This window comes from Lampetra planeri, unplaced genomic scaffold (assembly GCF_965212315.1).
Source record: "Lampetra planeri unplaced genomic scaffold, kcLamPlan1.2.h2 scaffold_2084, whole genome shotgun sequence".
Taxonomy (NCBI): Eukaryota; Metazoa; Chordata; class Hyperoartia; order Petromyzontiformes; family Petromyzontidae; genus Lampetra; species Lampetra planeri.
The window spans coordinates 1-20,674 of NW_027614844.1; the positions used below are offsets into that span (position 1 = coordinate 1).

At 48.6% G+C, this 20,674-nt stretch overlaps 4 protein-coding genes across 4 annotated transcripts; 3 read left to right on the plus strand and 1 right to left on the minus strand.

Moving 5' to 3' along the window:
* Positions 1-95: 95 nt before the first annotated feature.
* LOC144740354 (transcription factor Gibbin-like) lies at positions 96-1,484 on the plus strand (the record flags this gene model as incomplete). The annotated part of the gene is made up of 2 exons (XM_078623221.1): positions 96-849; positions 1,477-1,484. Coding segments are annotated over 2 exons (762 nt in total), but the record flags the coding sequence as incomplete, so codon positions are not given.
* A 229-nt stretch (positions 1,485-1,713) lies between these two features.
* Positions 1,714-3,652, plus strand: LOC144740356 (transcription factor Gibbin-like). Its single transcript, XM_078623223.1, has 3 exons — positions 1,714-1,796; positions 1,918-2,530; positions 3,506-3,652. The coding sequence occupies exons 1-3, from the start codon at positions 1,714-1,716 to the stop codon at positions 3,650-3,652; spliced, it is 843 nt and encodes a 280-aa protein (XP_078479349.1).
* A 9,771-nt stretch (positions 3,653-13,423) lies between these two features.
* Positions 13,424-16,612, plus strand: LOC144740355 (actin-binding protein WASF2-like). The gene is given in 13 exon segments (XM_078623222.1): positions 13,424-13,556; positions 13,684-13,818; positions 14,007-14,160; positions 14,329-14,343; positions 14,532-14,628; positions 14,709-14,781; positions 14,784-14,832; positions 15,516-15,619; positions 15,622-15,670; positions 15,872-16,180; positions 16,182-16,236; positions 16,238-16,340; positions 16,455-16,612. Coding segments are annotated over 13 exon segments (1,434 nt in total).
* Positions 16,613-17,373: 761 nt separating this feature from the next.
* LOC144740358 (G-protein coupled receptor 12-like) lies at positions 17,374-19,976 on the minus strand. Its single transcript, XM_078623224.1, is given in 9 exon segments — positions 17,374-17,382; positions 19,045-19,152; positions 19,155-19,229; positions 19,232-19,372; positions 19,374-19,579; positions 19,582-19,654; positions 19,656-19,717; positions 19,720-19,834; positions 19,836-19,976. Coding segments are annotated over 9 exon segments (930 nt in total).
* Positions 19,977-20,674: the final 698 nt, after the last annotated feature.

Genomic DNA, 20,674 nt, shown 5'->3' on the forward strand with positions numbered 1-20,674 from the left:
AAAGTTAGCATGTTTGTAGATGTATACGTTACCCAGTCCGTTGTTCCTCGAATCTTTGGTATGGAGTGGCCTTCAAATCTGTCTGTTCTTCACAGGTGCGGAAAATTGTCGTCAAGGTGGCACGCATTCCTGTCAGCCTCAGCCGCCGACAGAAGAGCTACAAGATTTCCAACATGGAGACAATGACCGCAGTGGAAAAAAACAATGATGGAGGTTTAGAGGGCACAGAGGCAGTCCGGGAGCCGACTGCACTTCTCCGCATGAAGAACAATGGGAAGAGCGTTATGGTGATGTTCCCTCCTGGTGAAATGCCCGTTATTCTCAAGCGCAGACGGGGACGACCGCCTAAACAAGCGTTGCCAGGGACGCCGACCATTCCAGGAGAGCCTCAGAATGTGGGGAATGCTGGCGGTAACGGCGACCAGCTGAAGAAGCCCCGCAGGCGGCGTCGGACTAAACTCCCTTCCCCTTATCCATCATACGTTAATGATACTAATGATGTGAAGACAGAATATGGGGATGTTCTGTCCAGACTGGCCTTTTTGAACCGCCAGCCCCCTGCCCCCGGCCGCTGCTCTCCCCCTCGCTGCTGGACCCCCAGTGAGCCAGAGAGTTTTCATGTCCCCATGGAAAACCCCGGAATATCCACTTTACTCCATCGACTGACCGGGTCTAGGCGTCCACGAGGTGGCCGAGGTGGAGGCGGTGGAAGAGGTGGAGGAGCGGCGGGGGGTGTCGGGGTTTGTGAACAAAATCAAAACACCTTCAGCGACTTCTTTGAGTCCATTGGCAAGAAGCACAAACTGAGCCCCCTGTCTCAGCATGGACTACCGAGGAAAAGAGGGAAAGGTCCGGGCGGTGTTGGCAGAGGAGGGGGTATCGTAGGAACAGAGCCAGGGGGAGAGAAAACGGTCCGAAAGAGACGTGTCAGAAAAAATGGCGCATTTAAAGGAGAGGGGGAGTGCATGGTGCAGGACTGGCCAAATGAGGCAGGTCGCTGGGGAGAGGAGGGGGGTATGTGTAAGGAGAAAGGGTTGGGTGGGTATCAACTCTGTGGATCTCCAAGAGGAGGTTTTACATCCTGTGAGGGCAGGAGGGGAAGTGCCTACGGCGGTTCAGTGGGGGGGCCGGGGGATGGGGCTGGCTGGGGAGGACTCACAAGGCCTATTTGCAGGATATTTCCGATCGTTGCTCGACTCGGATGATTCGTCGGACCTTTTGGACATTTCCACCTTGCGGTCCAACCCCCGCAAAGCTTCATCCAGTGCTGGATATGAGCCATCCAGTCCAGCTACTGGTCCCAGCTGGTCGAGCACGTTTCCGAAGTGGGGCATCAACGGGGCGGGTTCTTCTGCAGACGGTTCTGTGCAGACACATAGCTCCTCAGCCAGGCCTCCATACAGCTACGGGTGCCTGGCCCAAACATCTCCTACCCCTTCTACCTATGCCAAATCCACCCCGTCATCTCACTCGCAGTCTCCTAGCTCCCCCCATCCCGCCTCTTATGGGCCCTTTTCCTCTGGCTACTCCTCCTCCTCGCCTGCAGGAGGCCCACAGAGATCCTCAGATTGCAGCTTTTCATACGGGGGAGGAAACAGCAGTGGTAAGACCACTCCTGTTGGTCAGATGAGTTATTCCAGCTACCAGGCAGGTGCCAAGAGGGGCTATAGTGGATATCATTCAACAGGTCCCACATCCCCAGGAGGAGGCTACATGTCTGTGGCCAAAGGCCCGTTCAACTACTCCTCCACTCCAGAAGGTTTCAAACAGTACAACTGCAATCAGTGGAGCTACAGGTAAATCACTTGCATGACACAAATTTGAATATAAAGGAGCTTTTAAGTTGTGGCTGTGTAATGTTTAAATGTGTTTCTCTCACTTACATTTACTCTCTAACATCTCCTCTGTATTTTGCAGACAAGGGTATGGTGGCTGGTCAACTGACATCTTTGGATCTCAGTTTCATGGCTACGGTGAATATGGCTCCAATGAGTCCAAAGACATCTTGGATATCTCCAACTACACCCCTCAGAAGGCCAAGCGACAACCTTTTCCAGAAAGTCTATCAGAATCCTCCTCCGACTCTTTACATCTTGGCTCCACAGCCACTGGTAGCGGACCTATCTCCATGGGTGGTATTTACAAACAGAATGAGACCGTGTCTCTTGGCGGAGAGGGCGGTCCATCCAGCCTGTCCAGCCTGGAGAAACTGATGATCGACTGGCATGAGAGTGCCTCGGCGCCCTCCTATAACTGGAGCCAGAATGTCCTCTTCCAGGGCGGTGGGACCAGTAAGCCTGGCCGAGGTCGCAGGAAACGGACCGAGCAACAGTCGGAAAAGGAAGGTGGTTCCGCTTTGCACTCTGATTCGCCATCCAGTCCATCGCCAACACCCACTCCGGGACCTAAGCGGGGAGGGGTCGGAGGACGGGGCAGAGGGTCTAGAGGAGGCAGAGGGGGCTTGTCTTCATGTCAGAGAGAGCGCCTGTCAGGGGCCAAAGGAAGGGCGAAGGCTGCCTCTACATCAGGAGTAAGAAGAGCAGGACGGCTGGAGGTCACGAAGGGTCAGGCTTGTTCCAAGAGGGACTGGACTATTACAGCGGAGACAGTAGTAGCCTCTCTCCCCTGGCCACCCCAACTCCTGCACCACCCCCCAGCTACCCCCAGGAGCCCTGCGAATACCCCTCTCCTTACTCTGCCCACCCCTCTACACCTTCTTCTGAGGAGCGATATCCAGCCTTATTCCCTGGAGAGTCCTCCTCTTCCCTCTCACCCAGTGTTTCATCCCCCCCTTACCCTCCGAAGCCCACCCCTCCTCCGTCCCAGTCCTACCACCTCGTTCCCTCCAGGACCTTCTCCCCCTCCTGCTCTCCTTTACCTCGGATAATACCCCACTGCGGCACTGCACTGAGTCCCTCACATCGCCCCCCTCCGAAAGACCCACAGTTTGCTCAGTATGACTCCCCCAGCTACTGCAGCTCTCCCTATTGGTACGGACAGACCTCGCACGGCAGCAGCCCCAGCCCGCACACACACAGCACACACTCTAATCCATCCGTGCCCGTACACACGAGTCCTCATGGAAACACACATGGAAATCAGTTGGCAAGCCCGAACGCAAACACACATATAAACCTGACTCCCCATGACACACACCATCACAGCGCACAACTCCCCACGAACCTGAGCGCACACACCAAACCCTTTCCCAGCTTACACCTCCAGAGCAATGCCGCCTCCCATTCAAACCCACACGCCAACAATCAGCTCCATCACAACGCGCACAACCCCAACACCCACCTCTCCTCCCATAGGCAGTCCACCCCCAGCCCCAGCCTCCACTCCCTCACAGCACCTCTGCTCTACGAGGAGCGGGGCTCCCCCTCCACCGTCACCACCCACAAGCAGGATCTCACCCCCCCACACCATAAGCACAAGCCAGTGCCAGGGCTCTTTGCCTCACTCCCCGTACCCCAAACCACCCGTTGACTCATCACCACGTCAGGAGGACGCTGGCAGCTACTCCATGTCTCACCTATCCTGCCAAGGCATGGGACACCGCTATTCCTCCCAGGCAGCACAGGGAGGTGGGGTCCTGTGCCAGCTCCTGGACCCAGCCAATGACGACAGCTTCAGCGTCACCAGCCTGTAACAGCAGGTACGCAACATTTGTAAATACAAAAAGCCAAGCGCCACCACTAAAAAATACAATAACATTTATCGAGGAGTGAATACTGAAGATGCGAGGCCCCAGAGAATCTTTCCACTTATGCTTATGAAGCCTTAATGGATATTTGACTGGATAGTAAAAAGACAAAACAGCAAACTACTAAGCTGTTACTCATATTGGAACGCTTCTCATCAGATTTTTGGCCTACACTGCTGCATAAACAAATAGACAATAGAAATTGACTGTGAAAACAGCCAAATAATTATACAGGTTTGTCTGAAAGTTCACATTAATGATCGATTTGCTTCAGCTCCACACGCTCAGTAAGTATTGGTAGATGAAAAACAATTATAGGTCGATGTCACTGTGTTTTATGGTCGCTTCATATTTGCTAACAATGTCTACAATAGTGTCCGTCTCTTCACCCCATCTCTCCTTCTCCCTCTGTTTGTCTTTCAGGTGCAGTAAATCCAAGCTTTTACAGATTTGCAAACATTTCTTTTTTTTTCATTTTTGTAAAGGAAACTTCTATGTGAGCGACTGTGAAATGAAGGGTGAGAATTTAGCTGCCAGCTTTGGACAGTAGAGCTTTAATTCTCCGGCATTGACAATCAAGATCAACGGCAACTTAAAACACCCGAGCATGCTCGCACACACACACACACACACACACACACACGCACACACCGCACACAAGTGCATGTGCAGACTCATTCTCTACCTGAACATGGACACATCGAATCATACAAGTGTGCTCTCAATCACTTTCTGGGCTGGAACAAGGGAATTGCCAAGAGGAGCTGACGGAGGAATACCAGACGCTGAGAAACTGAGAAAAACCTATTGCCTCACACCCCTTTTTTTCCATCTGTGATACCTAAAGGACTCCTAGAAGTCTGTAGCTCACCAAATCCAACTGGTCCTGTGCTGTACATCTGCAGTATGGACCACACTGCTCTGTTTCGTTCCTCTGTCCTCTCATATCCTCCTCTGCTAAACCAGCAACGGCGCTCTGCACTCGACACACTTACCTGTTTCTCTGTCTTATGCCCTCTCTTGAACTGCATCTAGACCCTAATCATTCTTTTAAACACCATTAGCCCTTCTCTGTGCGCTCCCTGTGTTGTGTCCGAAATGCAAACAAAACCAGATTCTGCTCTTGAAATACCAGCATCTGTACGTACAAGTTCAGCTCCAAACCAGGGCCCCCCCTCCTTTACTCTGAAGGTCCGCCAGCAACATGCTCTCCTCAGTGCAGTGGCATGGTTTCTCTGCCAGGGGTGGGTGGGGGGGGTCTGCAGCATGGAGACTCTACATCCTGTGTTTTGCTGTTTTAACTTAAAGGGAAAGAGACAAGAGACATTGAAACCACACACGGACCCCAAAGAGGCTGTTGTTTCCTGTGTGCACATGTGAGAGAACGATGAGCTCGCGTGACTACAGAAATGCATGTATGTGTGGATGTGTGCGCGCCTGTGGGGTCAAAAGGAGTCAAGCTCCCCAGACACCCCCAACATCTTGGCGGGGCTTCATTCTCTCTTTCACTCTCTCCCTTCTTTTTCCTGTGGTCTTGTGTTGTTCGGTGGTTTTTGTGATGAAAAAAAAAATTGTATATCTGTCTGTTACATATCATGTATGTATCTGAGGTGCAAAATATTTAAATACACATTCTGTTCTTGCCATTGGTAATCTTGTCTATCGTATAATGGTTATTTAAGTCATTAAGGGTGGTGAGAAAATGACGGTTTGTGCGTGTGTGAGTGTTTTAGAGCCTCCCGAAGTATTGGGCTTCACCCAGGCTGTCTGGGACTGAGCGAGTGAGTTCAGTCAAGGACACAATTCAACAGCCTGGGAGAGGAGGGGGATGTGTTGGAAGGGAAAACCAGACTGAGGAAATCTGAGGACTGTCTTAGAGCTATTTAAGACATTGAAACAAAAATCTCATATAAGTATAAAAGCATAAGGACAGTTGGTTAGCAAAGAGCTGACAGAAAGGGACCCGTGATTTCATGTTCAAGGAAACATGCTCAATTACAGCAAATATAAATCTGCAGCTGTATTCATATGAACCAGACAGGAAGAGAAGCAGAGGGAAGGAAAGCAGATGGGGGTGTTTACCGGCTGCATATTGTGTACAGTTTGTCAACAGGCTGACTAAATAGACTCAGACATGACTGGAGGAAATGTGTTTGCTGTGACATTCCTCTGTGTAGTGGAAAGGAACGTACAATAGCAATAACACATGACGGACAGAGTGGGACTTTTCTACTTTCTTTTCAAAGTAACTGCCATAAATTGATATATTCTTGTGCAAAAACAAAACGGAGCCCACAATACTACACTAATAATTTATAAAACCAAATTTGTTTTATGTTGTTATCAGCAGATTTATTGAAGCATTAAACCAAAATAACAGCAATATTGGTCTGGTCCCACATACAGCAGCAGTGAAATGAATCTACCCAGATCTAGCAGCCACAGGATTTGGTAAAATCCTCCTATGCTATCAAAGGGGTTAGGATATAGGGATAAACACATAACATTTGACTTTTATCACCAAAATGTGTTTTTGCCCCATCACTCCAACCTCAGCCTCAGACTCAAAATACTTGCAGACGCCATGTCAGCTCCATAAAAATGAACCACCTCCAATGGCTGGTTTCATCTCAGTTCATTCCCCCTTCCTCCTCCATTTAGTGGATGGGACATAGGCCACGCTTGAAACCCATGCCAAATCCATTTTTGTCAGATAATTTCTGACATTTTTGTCCATTCTTATCTCTGGTGTCCTTCATGATCATTTTTCAGATATGTCTGGGTTTGATAAGATACTATATGAAGGGGTAAAAGCTGCTGACGTTAGCTTGTGTTGGAGCCTTTACTGGCCTCTGAATAGAGCAAAACAATGTCCATGAGCTGTTATGCTATCACTTGCGATTGAGTTAGGCCACTAGTAGCAGCTTTTATAACCTAGTTGTCCTCAACGTAAACTGAACACCACTCTTATTTAGGCAGTTGTGTAAAAAGTAGCCTACTAGCATAAAAACTAGCATTGCGTTCCACTCGCCACTGCCCAAACAAATCCCTTAATAATATGGCACGAATTGTTAATGGGACAGTCACTCCTTGATTATCTTTTATCGTGGCAGTGTGTTGCGACTTTAGCACTTTTTAGTGTTTTGTGTGTGTTCTTTTCCATTTGAGACGACAGAGGAGGGTACTTTTCAACAGTTAACCGCTAGCCTACTTTTAGGCTAGCGAGACAAAAACAAAACAAAAATGGCCGCCGTTGACCCAGGAATGTGCTTCGTCATCACGAGTGTCCCCCTGAGGGTAAGAAGGAGGAAAGTGGAGGAGGGGAGTTCTCAGCTGGGACTTTCCTCGCTGCCCTCCAGAAAAAAAAAAACTTTATTCACAGGGCACCGCGCCGGAGATGTTCCCCGGTGTCGCCACCCAGGAAACATGCGGACTGGCTTGCGGTGGTGGGGGCGAGGCAGTGTCCCCATCCGTTTGGGACTTCTTCTCATCCCGCCGCTCCTCCTGGCGCTCCAGCTGCTCGTCATCGGACCACGGTTACCTCGAACAGCGAGGGTGGGGGCGGAGGAGCAGGAGGGCGCGGTGGCTTTCTCCGTTATGAGCATCGAGCCGGACTGGAGCTCACGCCGGCGGGGAGCACCGTCCTGGCCGCATGTGACGGAGGAGGAGGCCGGTGAGGCGGAGGATGGCGACAGGATGGAGAGGGTGCGAGCGTATGAGGACGAGAATGAGCTGCCCTCGCTCCAGGTAAGTAACGCGAGAGAAAGTGTGATTTGAATTAGTGCGTGCAATTTGAAATCGATATTTTTCTATTCAGTGTTCTTTGGGGAAACATTGCACGAGATACAAAGGCTGAAGTGGAAGAGATTTTTCTAAAAGATTATATTCAGCAAATCTGAGATGAGAACCAGGAGACTTAGTCTTCTAAGAATATTTGTCTTTTTTCAGCACGTTACTTTTTGAGGTGATGTCTTATTTTAAGTTTTGATTCTTATATTTTTTTCACTAGACATTAGACATTGTGATTCGACACAGGACAAATATTCTTTGTAAGATTTTGAGTTCATGCAGTGACTGTGCTGAGTCACTGTGCAGGTTAGTGCAGACATGATGGAGCAGGTGAGAGCAGGGGCCAAGCCCAGCACCGACTCGAAAGCCGAACGAGGTGGCAGCTGTTCTCCCCCCGGCCTCCAGGTTCACCCCTCCTGTGTTGGTATGCGGGTGCATCTGTCCCCGTGTTACCTCAAACTCCTTCCCCTCACCAGACTCTCCTTCTCTCACTGTCTCTCTTTCTGCTCAAGGCTAAACTCTGTGACTCATTCTAGTGAATCATCACCACCACACCCCCCCCCCCCATTTTGGTTGCCATGGTGATCACAGGGCTCAGTCTGCACTGGGTGGGGGCTTTGCATTAATGTGTGTTTGTATATACAGTGCCTCAGGCAAATATGTTACCAGTAGAACTGAGGTCAGAACCCGTGACCTGCCTCCTCAGCACTCATACCAAGGGGGGGCGCACAGACACACACACACACACACACACACACACACACACAGACCCATTACTGTCATTCCTATGCATTACCCTCTTTCCCTCAAATCCGCTGCTATTACTTCCATAGTTCTACATCGTGTTTTTGTATGTGTGTGTGTGTGTGTTCCCAGGTTGGACCCCGACAGTTGGAGGTGCAGCCTTGGGCTGCAGACAAGCCGTCTTTCTCAGCAGAACTCAGTCGTATCATTACGTATATCACTAACCCACAGGTAGGATGTCGAGCAGAATGAGGTATCTCATCCTGCCAACTGTCAAAACACCATGAGTGCTTTGTTAGATTAACACAGCAACAATTTTGGCAACTTGGCGGAGTCCACTCCACCTTACAGTTAACTGAATGTCATAGTTTACACAGTGTAAAGTCATTTCCAAACCCTCTCAAGAATCCACAAAACCTCAGATGTCACTCATTAAAGTATGCACTACACACTAGCCTACATACCAGATACTAGCTTATAAAATTATAAACGTGACCAGGATGTAAGAGTGGAGCTCTCCCTGAAGCACCCAGGCTACTCTCAGACACCCGAAGGACTTACAGATACAGCAGCCAAGCCTCAAAACTGCTTCTCATTTCCTTCTGCAGCTGACTTGTTGGGGTTAATATGGCAGTAACACGATCAGTCAGGTGATGCCAATAGCCGAGCAGAATTCTGCCAAATCTGGAGCCAGAAGAGGACTACAGAGTTCCAGAATGAAAAGTAGACACCAAGTTTTAGGGAACTGGCAGGCAGGATTATCAGATGACTAATTTATATGGACATGTTTTCATGATTTCCTTCATCCTTCACCCTCAAAGCCACTGCGTTAACATGTTTCCATTGTAAGATGTTTAAAAATGAGCTTGTTGACTTGCGTCTCTTTTTCCCAGACTACTACTACTCACTTATCCCATTAAATGACACTCACAACGAATGTGGTCTGATATACTTGTTTTTGTCTTAGAGCTGTATCCCAGACGTCTGTTTCACTAAGTGACCGCTCTTCTCCATCCCCAGCTGAACTGCTCCAGAGTCTTATCTCCTGGTCAGGCTCAGACATCACGTCCCTCCACAGCCTCAGCCCGCTGGCTGCTGTGTGCAGAGGAGTGGCTCCTTCCAGCAGCGGACACGCCATGTGTTGCTTACTCCTTCAGGTGTGCCCATGTATCTGTACAATGTGTGCGTTTTTGTTTTTCCGCTTCGTGCTGCAATGCTCATGTGTTGGTATCGCTGGATTAAACGATGAAACTCGCCATCCTCAAACCTGTTCGATCGTCTGCCCTTTTTGTGTTTGTCTCTCTAGTATGGATGGAGGAGATGCTGCTTTTCTACAGACTGTGCTGGGGCTGGGTTGCGAAGTCCACCGATTTGATCCCAGTAACTCCAATGCATCTGGTGGTCACCTTGGCAACAGTTTGCCTAGTAACCATGGTAATGGAGGTATAGCAAGCCAGCACAAGATGTGGCTGGAGTGGCGAGTTCTGAGGAAGCGCAAGCACAAGACAAGAGGCAACATGGGTGGTGTTTCTCAAACACTGGCAGATATCATGGCAACTCTGGGACACCACATAGTAAGACACACGCGTACACAGACGCACACAAATGTTGAGAAACGGAGCCAAACAAGCATACCTCAGAGTCTTTTCACCCCAGCATACCCAGAAAGCTCCCTTACTTGCATGTTCCCATAGCAACAGGGCTCTGCGCCATCCCTGGCTGCCATGGCAACAATTATAAGTGAGTGAATCACATCCTGGCTCAATTACTTGCTGCAGCCACAAGAGGGAACTGCATACCTACAGTTTGAGTGTGTGTCACAACAAGGTGCTCCATCAGACATGCATTTATAAATATATGTCATTATTTTAATCACCTCACCTTTATTGTGTAGTAAGGTGCACAGTAGCTGTCGTCATGTTTTAGACACAAAGATCAAATTACAAGTCGATTCTTTTTGTGTTTCTTTAACATCAGCTCCAACATTCTTTATCAATAATGATGTTCTGTGTTTACGGTCCTCTAGGTTCACTTCCTGTACGCCGACCTCCTGAGTGCGGAATGGCGTGTGTTCCAGAATTGGATTGAACAGGGAACTTTGCAGCAGGTCCATCATGTGGTTGCCACAATGCACCTGCAGTGGGCGGGGTTTGAGGTCGGCGGATCAGATGAGGACGTGCTCCGCTATTGGTTCAGTGTCCTACAGGGGGTCAGAGCGTCTGGACTGAGACTGGTCCACAGCTCAGCTGGACTGGGCCGCAGTGTTCTAAAACGAGCTGTTAATGCTCACAGCTCGTACACGCTCAGCTGGGTCAACACGAGACACTGACGCACAAGTGACGCACAGGTGACACGCGGCTGACACGCGGGTGACACAGGCATACAGCCATGGGCGGACCTCAAAGAAGGTGAACTGAACCTGGAACAGACTTTTGGTTTGTTCAACAGCTGAGTTCCACACTTCCTGACTGACATCCCCATCTAGTGGAGGTGGATGGACCTGCCATTTCATTCGACTCCATCCTCAAGAGCACATCATGCAGCGCTTGTACATAACGGTTGATTTGACCAAATAACAATCAGTGATCTGTTTCTGATCTGCAAACAACCCAGACAAAGTACAGGGACGCTGCTGAGCAGGTTTTATGAAGTTTGTCCATGCGACATGTTCGGGAGTGTGTGTTTGAGCAGTTATGACTGAGATTGGGATATTTTAATGTAGCCTTTGAATTGATCGTTTTATGTTGTTTTTTTTTCTCAATAGGCCTAAAAATTGTGCAATAGAACGGTGTAATGCAGAAGACCAAAAAAAGATCTATATTGACCACTGTGAAATATCCTGAAGTCTTTCATACTGATATATTTTTGCACTCTGCTGTGTACTGTATAATAATGAACACAACAAGTTAAACCATCACTGTTTACAGATGTCATGATGAAATACACTAAACAACATGACTATTTCTGCTAAAATGTTTTAATTTCCCATATTTCTACATTTGTGGTTATTAAAAAATCTGTTAAAAATATCTATCAATCTCTTATTATTCACTTAAAGATGAGTTATATTTGCTGATTTGTCCCTTTAGTTATTCGAGTTCTCACCCATCAATATTCATTCCTTGATATTGATGGATACAGTTCATAATCCTGTGGTCACATCGATAGCTCATATGGCTGAGATGAGTGGAAAAAATGAAAAACTATATTCAAACATGTTTCTTATTGATGGATGGTGTGTTTCCCTATGAACTATGATTTGTTTTCCAATGCCTCTGTTCACCTAATAATACGTTTCCATCTGAAATAAGCTTGGTGTGGGCATCCGCCTACAAAATAGTGATTTTAATCTCTCAACGTCAATATGATCTATAGTATTTTCTGGAAGGCTCTACAGGTCATTAGACACTTGTCTGGATATCTGACGTTACTGGAACACACTCTCCTTCAGAAAACCTTGAGCACTTCCGCACTGCGCGAACTCTGTCGAGATGAACGATCCATTTAACGTAGTTATTTATTATCGTGAGTGCTTTCCTCCACAGTGGGCTCTGATTCATGAAGGCCGATGCCAGTCATTCCTGGGACTCGTTCCAACTCGCTAAAGCGTACGTAGGAATGTTCCTTTGCCTCCGCCCTCCGCTACGCAAATTGCGGGCAGATGTTCGCCACCAGTCGGGGCGGAGTTGCGCTTTTTACGTTGTCATTTCCACATTCTGTTCTCGGCACAATCATCTGACAGGCGCAGTAGCCAATTAGAATTGAGGAGTTGAGATTCTCCACCAATCAACATCTTGCAATCTCGGGACTTTTGTAGTCCCTCTAGTTCGACAGCAGCATACTGCAACCGCTCAACGTTTCTGGTGGAAAACTTCAGGTAGAACAACAAGTCGACTGCGAGGAGAGAGCCTACAGCTGTCAATTGTGACAGTAAGTAGGTTTTGATTCGGTAAAGTTGTTTTCACGAAGTGAGGGGAGCAAAAACAACTGTTTGGTTCTTTCTTCGACGTAAGTGGCGCTTACAACTTACTTCCTGCTCTGACAAGGCCGAGATGCCGAAGTTACATTTTAAGCTAACGTTAGCTTCCTGCGGAAAGTACGACCTTCCCCACTGTATTTGTTCGTGTTTATGTTCTGGGTTTGTGAAGACGTAATTTTGTTCAGCCTAACTAATTCCAGTCACAATGACAGTTCAGCGTTTACAGTCCAGGCGAACTTAGCCAACGATGTTTTCAGTCTTTGTAGCAGGTTCTTCCTTCCACCACACGTATAATGTGTTTTAATGGACACACCAAACATGACACAAACACCATATAGTGTGTCTTAGAGGTGACAACCTTCCTGTCAGTTGGGGGAAAATTGCACAGTCTGCTTAACTGCGTCGTTTACCGAGGCCCCAACATGAAAACTTGTAATTAAGCAACCGAATGGGGAATAGGAAGCAGTGCAGGGTGTAGTTAGTGAACCCTGCCCGCCTTCACAGTCTGGGCCACAGCTCCCAGAGCCTCTGGAAGGTTCCACTCCCCAGCTGATTAAGGACCCCTGATATTCCTCACTGTGTGGGGAGATGACATCTAGGCTGTGGCAATTATTATGTTAAAACCTTATGTTTATTCAAGTGTGATTTTGCAGAAATTGGTGCTGAACTGTGTGTTCAGTGGAGGCTTCAGTTTTGCTTCTGCTTTATTCCAGACTGGCTCTGTGTTTATTTATATGTGTGCTTTGTGTCACTTTGCATGTGACTTAAAGGTTGGGGGTGAAAGTAACATATATTTACATTGTTTGTTTATTTCTTTTTTGTCAAAAACAAACCAGGGCATGTTTCACAAAGGATTGTTAGCAAAAACTGAAATGAGGATGGCTCTGCAGGTTTCACCTTTATTTATAAATTGATGACAAACATTAAACTTTGAACATGTTTTATTTGGTTTCTGTCAGTTTACACGAGAATAGAATTGAACACTGCAGCGTTGTCCCTTATTTCCGTGTTGACAAACCCTGGGTTTTCACTAAAACAGCTTTGTGAAAACAGTCCCCAAAAGATCCAGTGAGGTTTTTACCACATACGACATAAACCATCAATCACTTGTTAAAATCCTTGTAATGTGTGCTATCTGTGACTCAAATTACTCTCCTCCACTTCCTCCAAACAGGGTTGGGCCAGCCCACCAGCCACACCCCAACATGCCTCTGGTCACAAGGAACATCGAGCCACGGCACATGTGTCGGCAGACGATCCCCTCAAACATCCGCAGTGAACTAGAATGTGTCACCAACATCAGCCTGGCCAACATCATCCGACAACTCGGCAGCCTCAGTGAGTGTTGGCTGTGTGGTCGATGTGTTGACTTGATGGTTGACGGTGTGAATGACGTGTAATTTGGTGGTCGCATGTGTAACGTAATTCCAGAAGATCCCCTTTACATGTGCTTGTTTGTTTGCAGGTAAGTATGCTGAAGATGTGTTCGGAGAGCTGTTTTTGCAGGCAGAAGCTTTTTCCCTCAGAGTAAATACATTGGGGGAAAGAGTGGATCGTCTGCAAGTAAAAGTCACCCAACTGGACCCCAAAGAAGAGGAGGGTAAGGACATTCACGTTACACCTGTTGGTCAGTTTCAGGTGAAGTGTTTTTGCTGTTCGACCACTGCTCTGATCTGTGCTCCAAATCACGTTCAAAGGGCAAAATTCACTCACTAATAAACAGAGTCTGGCCTTCAAGGGCGATCAAACTCAGTTAAATCTCTCTCTCTCTCTCTCTCTCTCTCTCAGTGTCCCTGCAGGCCATCACCACCCGAAAGGCGTTCCGCAGCAGTCTTACCCAGGACCAGCAGCTGTTCACCCGACCATCTCTGCCCATGCCTGTTCAGGACACATACACAACATGTGACCCGCCCCCACCGCTCAACCACCTCAGCCAGTACCGGTAGGACTCTCACTCGACACTCATTCACAACGTGCACACGTGTATGTATAATTTAAACGCACTGCCTTTATGCGTGTTTCAGACCTATGTAAAGACTTGACACATTGTTCTGTAGTAAAGTATATAAAAAATATATGTGACTGATGTGTATGATTGATTAGAAAGCAGACCAGAGGGAGATGAGTTGGTAGAAGAAGCCTCTGGGTAATAAGTGGGTTTAATCTCATACTGAGTGAACTACTGATAGTGTTTTACCTGAAATATTTAAATTTGTGTAACCTATACGCTCTGAGAGAAAGTGTTTTGTGTTGTGTGACTGCGTGTGATAGCACTGATGAATTAATTGTGTTGCAGGGGAGGATGGGAGGGAGGCTCTGAAGTTTTTACACTGATCCTTCCTACTTCTTTGACCTGTGGAAGGAGAAGATGCTGCAGGACACCAAGGACATCATGAAGGAGAAACGGAAAGCACAGAGTGAGAGTGAAGCTGAGCTGAAAACTCAAACAAGTGTCCGTACTCTGCTGTTGATGAATGCCTCCTCTCTGAGCAGAAGGAGAAGAAGGACCATCTGAACCAGCGCACACTCAATCCTCGTAAGATCAAGACCAGGAAGGAGGAATGGAACGCCGCAAGATGGGGGAGGAGTTTGTGGTGCCAAAGAATGAGATGATGTAAGTCCACGCGGCCCAAACGGTTGGTCCACACTCCAAGTTAACAAGAGCGCTGTCACGCTAGTTAGGAAGTAAGGATGAGATGTTGTTGAGGCGCTGGCGGTCTTTGCTATCAGCCAATCTGTGTGCAGGGATCTGCTGGCTCCCTGGGGTCTGGGTGTGTAGCTCATCGTCCTTGTAATTGAGTGAGTAAATATAACACATCCGGGCGTATTTAGGGGCGGAGATAAATACGGCTGAGTTCTTTGATATTGCAAGAAAAAAAAAAAACGCTGACGAACCCACTCAGTTATTAAAGGATGCGTCCTATTGCGGGATGTTTTTTATTAAACGAGGCGATAAAACACAAGCATGAGAGTCCTCTGGTCGGGTCCCTACAGACAGAGGGACGTAGCCCAGGAATCTGCCGACAGTTTTACCAGCGATAGTGATTCTGGATGATCCCTCGTCACGTCCAGTCACATATCTGTGTTTGGTCAGTTCTTGTCACTGTGTCAACTGTCACGACACGATTCGTCTTCTGCTTTAAAAACCGGTGTTATACTTCTCTCCCACTGCCTTTCAGGCTGATTTCCCACTGAAACAACGATGGTCCACTTCCACTTCAGTGTGTAAATGTCGGGGCTCTAGTGCAGCTGCCGACGTGTACTTTGGACTCACTGCCGTTTACCGTCTGTTTGAAGGAATTCCTCTGAGGGGCTGAACGGCAGCATCGGATCTGGAGACGGCTTCACGTCTGAAGGCCTCGAGCTGAGTACGGGCTCCTACGCGTACGAGTCGGGCTCCCGCTGTCGCCGGGTCCGGATGACTTTCTGCCTCCCCCACCCCCAGACATGGTGTAAGTGGCACAGTGTGCTCCAGCCCATGCTACCAAATTACTTTTACTGTCTTACTTTAAGTGTAAAGAGATCATTTGACCTACAAATGAGACATTTTGATTAAGACCAATTATCCTCCTAAGATTTCTGCAGTGCTGATAAATGTGGGGGTCACTGAGAAACTACCTTTGTTTTTTGTTTAATCACTCTGTGATCTACAGGTACGGTGACGGACACTATGGAGCACCGACCCAGAAGCGTGTCAGCGTACTGAGTCCCAACCACCCCCCTCTGCCCCCCCGACAGCCTCTCCCCAGCCATCTCTCGCCCTAACCTCTCTCCTCCCCCTGCACCTCCTCCCCCTCTCCACCCTCTGGCTTTGGGGTCCCCCCACCTCCCCCTGGCTTTGATGCCCCTCCGTCCCCTCCTCCCCTCTCTGCCAACACCTATTCCTCCCCACCTGCTCCCCCTCCTCCTCCTCCACCACTTCCCATGCCTGCAGGTGGTGGTCCTCCGCCTCCTCCTCCTCCCCCCACCTCCCCCTGGGCCGCCGCCCCCATCCTTCAAACACTCTGCTCCTTCTCCTCCCCTCCGGTGGCGGCAGCGTGGCCCCACCCAGCTCCGCACCCAAGCCGCAGCCCGCACCTGCCAGTGACGCACGTAGCGACCTGCTGCAGGCCATCCGCCAAGGTAGGAGCCCCTCGTGCACCACTGCAGATCATCATTTTTTTCAGTCTCACTGCCGTAAACGTTGTCATCGAGTTGCCAAATTCCCACTGTCGTCCTCCTCATCCTCCCTCTCAGGCTTCAACCTACGGAAGGTGGAGGCTCAGCGAGAGCAGGAGAAGAGGGATCACTTTGGCAACGACGTGGCCGCCATCCTGTCACGACGCATCGCCGTGGAGTGCAGCGACAGCGAGGACGACTCCTCCGAGTTTGATGACGATGACTGGTCTGATTGATAATCATCCCTCTTTCACCTTTGTCTCCTTCCTCTGCGGTTTTCAAACGACGTCCGAGGAGTATTTCTAGTCACGTTCCATCACCGGTGAGGAGGGTGTGTAAGAGTAAACGGCACTAATCACATTCCTTCGTTTATTTTTATCTAAGATACTCAGTGCCGAGGTTTAAAGATGAGGTGTGTGTGTGGTTGTGTTCATTTCTCCCCTGTAATTTCAATGAGACACACGCACACACACCTACACACCTCCGTGCTGTTCTCAGTGTGTGTTTGAACCAGATGCCCTCTGCTGCTGCCAAACGCCTCATTCAGTCTGCTCTGGTAGAGGGAAAACGTGCACGCACACACACACAACCTCCTTTGTGTGCAGTATTTGTATGTCAGAAGATACTCACTCAGTCCCATTTTTATGTACAAGAAAGTTTATTATATATTGAATCACAACCTAAACATGATTAATGCACTGTCTTTTTTTCCCCCTTCAATCACTGTTGTCATGGGAACAATCGACCTGTAGCTTATAGATGCTTTATTGAGTTTGAAAGGGGAAATATTTGTGTCCTCTAGAACACATGCAGGTATTTAACAGAAATACTTTGCTGCTTTGTATGATCTGACACTTTCCTGGTGATGAATGATGTTTTGACCGTTTACCGACAGTGTCCGCCAATACATTTTAGCTAGCATACCTTGGGGTACCGTAATTGCACAACTTTTTACGCCATCACAAAATGTCCAAAGGATACTAAAAGCTGAGAAGTGTCACTGTACCTGGGTGTGAAGAAGGAGGAAAATCAATCGATCAGAGATGTTGCCCTTCACATCCAGGTTGCTGTCATTACGGTAATGACTCGCCAGCTTGCAGCAACAGGGCGAATGGGATTACCGTAATGACAGCAAACATGGCTGTTGTCAAGTTTGAGGAACTGATGGACATTTTCTCCTTTTTTCTCCCCTCCTTCTTCACACCAGGCGGAGGAACTGAGTGAACACTTCTGTTTTCAGGACGTGTTGGACATTTTCTGTGCATATAGCCATGTAATTACAGTACTACGTGGATGTATGGTGGGGATGCAGTCAGCCGTAAAGGGTTCATGTCTGCATCTAGACAAACAGGCGTGGCTTCGTCAAACTCTGCTGCCTGACCAGTGCCTTTTCTACAGTGTCCAGTTTGTTGATGCTTCTTCCACAAAATATTAAGTCACGAGCCGACGATCAGGCGTGAACCTTCTAAGTGCCTTTTTATTGTAGTCTGCCGCAGCATGCTTAGCCAAAGTTCTGCTTCTTCAGCCTTAAATTTCCAAATGATTATTTCAATAAATAAGGAGTGAGGAAAAAAAAAATTGTGTTTCTTTCTGCGAGAGGAACTTTGAACGCAGGTCCACTGTGAGGTGTTAAATAACATCTATGACTCAGCCTCTATAAGTCTGAGGCGCACATGTCGTCACGGTTGTGAATGACTGGATTTGGTGAAGCTGAGAAAATGTGGAGGAGGAGAGAAAATCCTCTTGCATAATCCCTGTCCTCATCTCAAGGACTGTGGGTTTTAAAAAGGACGCGGTGGGCGCCGCAGCGTGTGAAGGGTAGCACGACTCATATGAGCGCTTTGGTTTCGATTTCATTCCCTGCTCGTCACTCCAGTGTACACATGAAGACGTGTGGGCCACAGCCAGCGGGGAACAATGTCTGCTGATGGTCATTTGGTGTCTCCCTAAAAACACAATTCTTGATTTTAACCTTCAATTAATTTAGGAAAGCAGGAACAGAGCGCTCTGATGTGTGTCTAAATGTGTTAAACAGGCAGAGGCGAACGCACTAAAAGCTTCGGCAGTAGCGAACAGAAGAGTGCTGACATCACCCAGTAGAAAAAAAAGCATATTTATTATTCATCAGTATAAAAATATTCATTCATTTCAAAAAGGTTGTGCAACACGAACATGTGGTCAGTACCTTTTTTTTTTTTTCTTCTTCTTCCAAAGTGCTTTAAGCAGCATGTGCAAAATAGAAAGTCATCGATCGAGAACACGGTGTTTCAGACACATTCAAGTACGTAAAACTGAACTTTGGATCAAATGTGTTCATTGATTGCTTTCATCTGAAACCATCTTCTTCCTCACGTGCCGGTGATTGGCCTACGATAGCGTCCCTGTGATTGTTTTATTCCGGGGCGGGAGCTACAATTGACTGAGGCACAAAGTACACACGAGACAGTACGTTGAGTGTGGGTGTCAAAATGGCCGCCTGCCAGGACAGTTCAGTACGTTCTGATTCGCAGGAGGGCCTCATCTCCGGGAAAAGTACAACTTGTGTTGTGTGTGTGAGATTTGTTTGGCATAGATGTCTGTTGGTTTGTTTGGCTCCTACACGTCGACGGGGTAGTGTGTGTTTGTGCTGTGTGTGTGTCTGTGGGGGCAGCAGGCCTGGAGGCAGCACCTTGCGAATGTCTTTGTGTCTCAGGCTGTAGAGGACGGGGTTGAGCAGCGAGCTGCCTGCCGCCGGCACCAGGGTGGCATAGGTGTACAGTGTGGGGGCTGGACGCGTCGCCCAGCAGCCCCCCACAGGGAGAAAGGCATCCAGCAGCCCACAAACACGCTGAGGACCAGGATTAACCTCGAGAAGCCCCCCTCCCACTGCTGTGTTTGCTTGCATATGATTGGTTGGGGGGCAGGAAGTGCCTTTGTGTGGCGATGGCGTGAGCGTGCCGCCGAGCCACGCGGCAGATTCCAGCGTACAATTGTAGGGTCACCATGACAACCACCAGGGAAGCCACCACACAGCAGGGATAGGTATGTCCGGGTCAAAGGTCGTGCTACAGAACAGGAGTCGGGCTCATCCAGGCAGTGCCATCCCATCGCAGGCCCCGCCCCGATGACGCAGGCACCCAACCACACCAGCAGCAGGAGGAGGGCGGCGCGGCGACGTGATTGGCTGGAGCCGTAGGTGAGGGCGTGGCTCAAGGACAGGTAGCGTCCAAGGCCACGCCCATCAGGCTACACAGCGAGGCAGTGAGTGATGTCACCAGCAGTCCTGAGGTCACGAGTTCAGACCAGTCGCTGGGGCTCCAGGCAAAACAGGAAGAGAAAGTGCAGGATCAAGGCCACGCCGCCAGGAGGTCGGCCCAATCCCCAGGCTGGCGGAGCAGCAGGAACACGGGGGCGCGCAGAGAAGGCGTGGCCAAGATGGTGGTGACGACGATGGCGTTCTCCGTGGCGATGAGAGTGCCCGGAAACGCACAGAGCCACGCCCCACGCTGTGAGGGGCGGGACTTCATACGAAGTGTGGGTGGTGTCTGATTGGTCCACGGGGGAGAAGGGGTCCACACCTGAAGACTCCTCCCAGTCCACGTCAGAGACGTTCACCATCATGTTGGGCTGATTCCACCTAAGAGAGGAGGAGGAGGAGGAGGAACATCAGCTCTGCACCGCAGGAACTCGTTTCCTAACAACGATTCGCATTTCTAGGACGACTCAGTCAGGTGAGCGGGTCGTACAGTGCCCAGAGGGGGGCGACGGCTCGGACTGTGTCTTTGGGCAAGACACTGAACCTAAACTGCTCAGTGGTGTACGAGTGTGTGTGAATGGGTGAATGAGGCCGTTGTCAAGTGTGCTGTAAATTAAGTATATATTATAAGTTACTTGTTTTTAGACATTTTTCAAGCCAAAAATAATAAAATTCTGTGTTTATAAGTGAACATGTGCTTGAAACAGGTGGAAGATGGTCAAAAACGTGTTACTTTTTGTCTTATTACAAGTTAAAAGAGGTTTTGTTGAAACTAGACATTAAACATCTTGATGAGAAATAAGATGAATATTCTCAGTGAGTCTGTCCCCCGCCTCCTCATCATGTTTGTGATCAGTGTTGGAGCCTCCAACATGCACAAGCTTGTCTCTCTCTTTTTTTTCTCGGACTCATGTTATTTTGGTTGGTTTGGAGCCAGACAGTGATGTTTGCTGCCTCCTGCTGAGGTCCAAACGTGATGTTCAGACACCGGAGACATATTGTCCTCTTCTCTGGTATGTTTCCCTCCTGAGATGTGATTCATGTCAATGTGGGCTGAGAGATA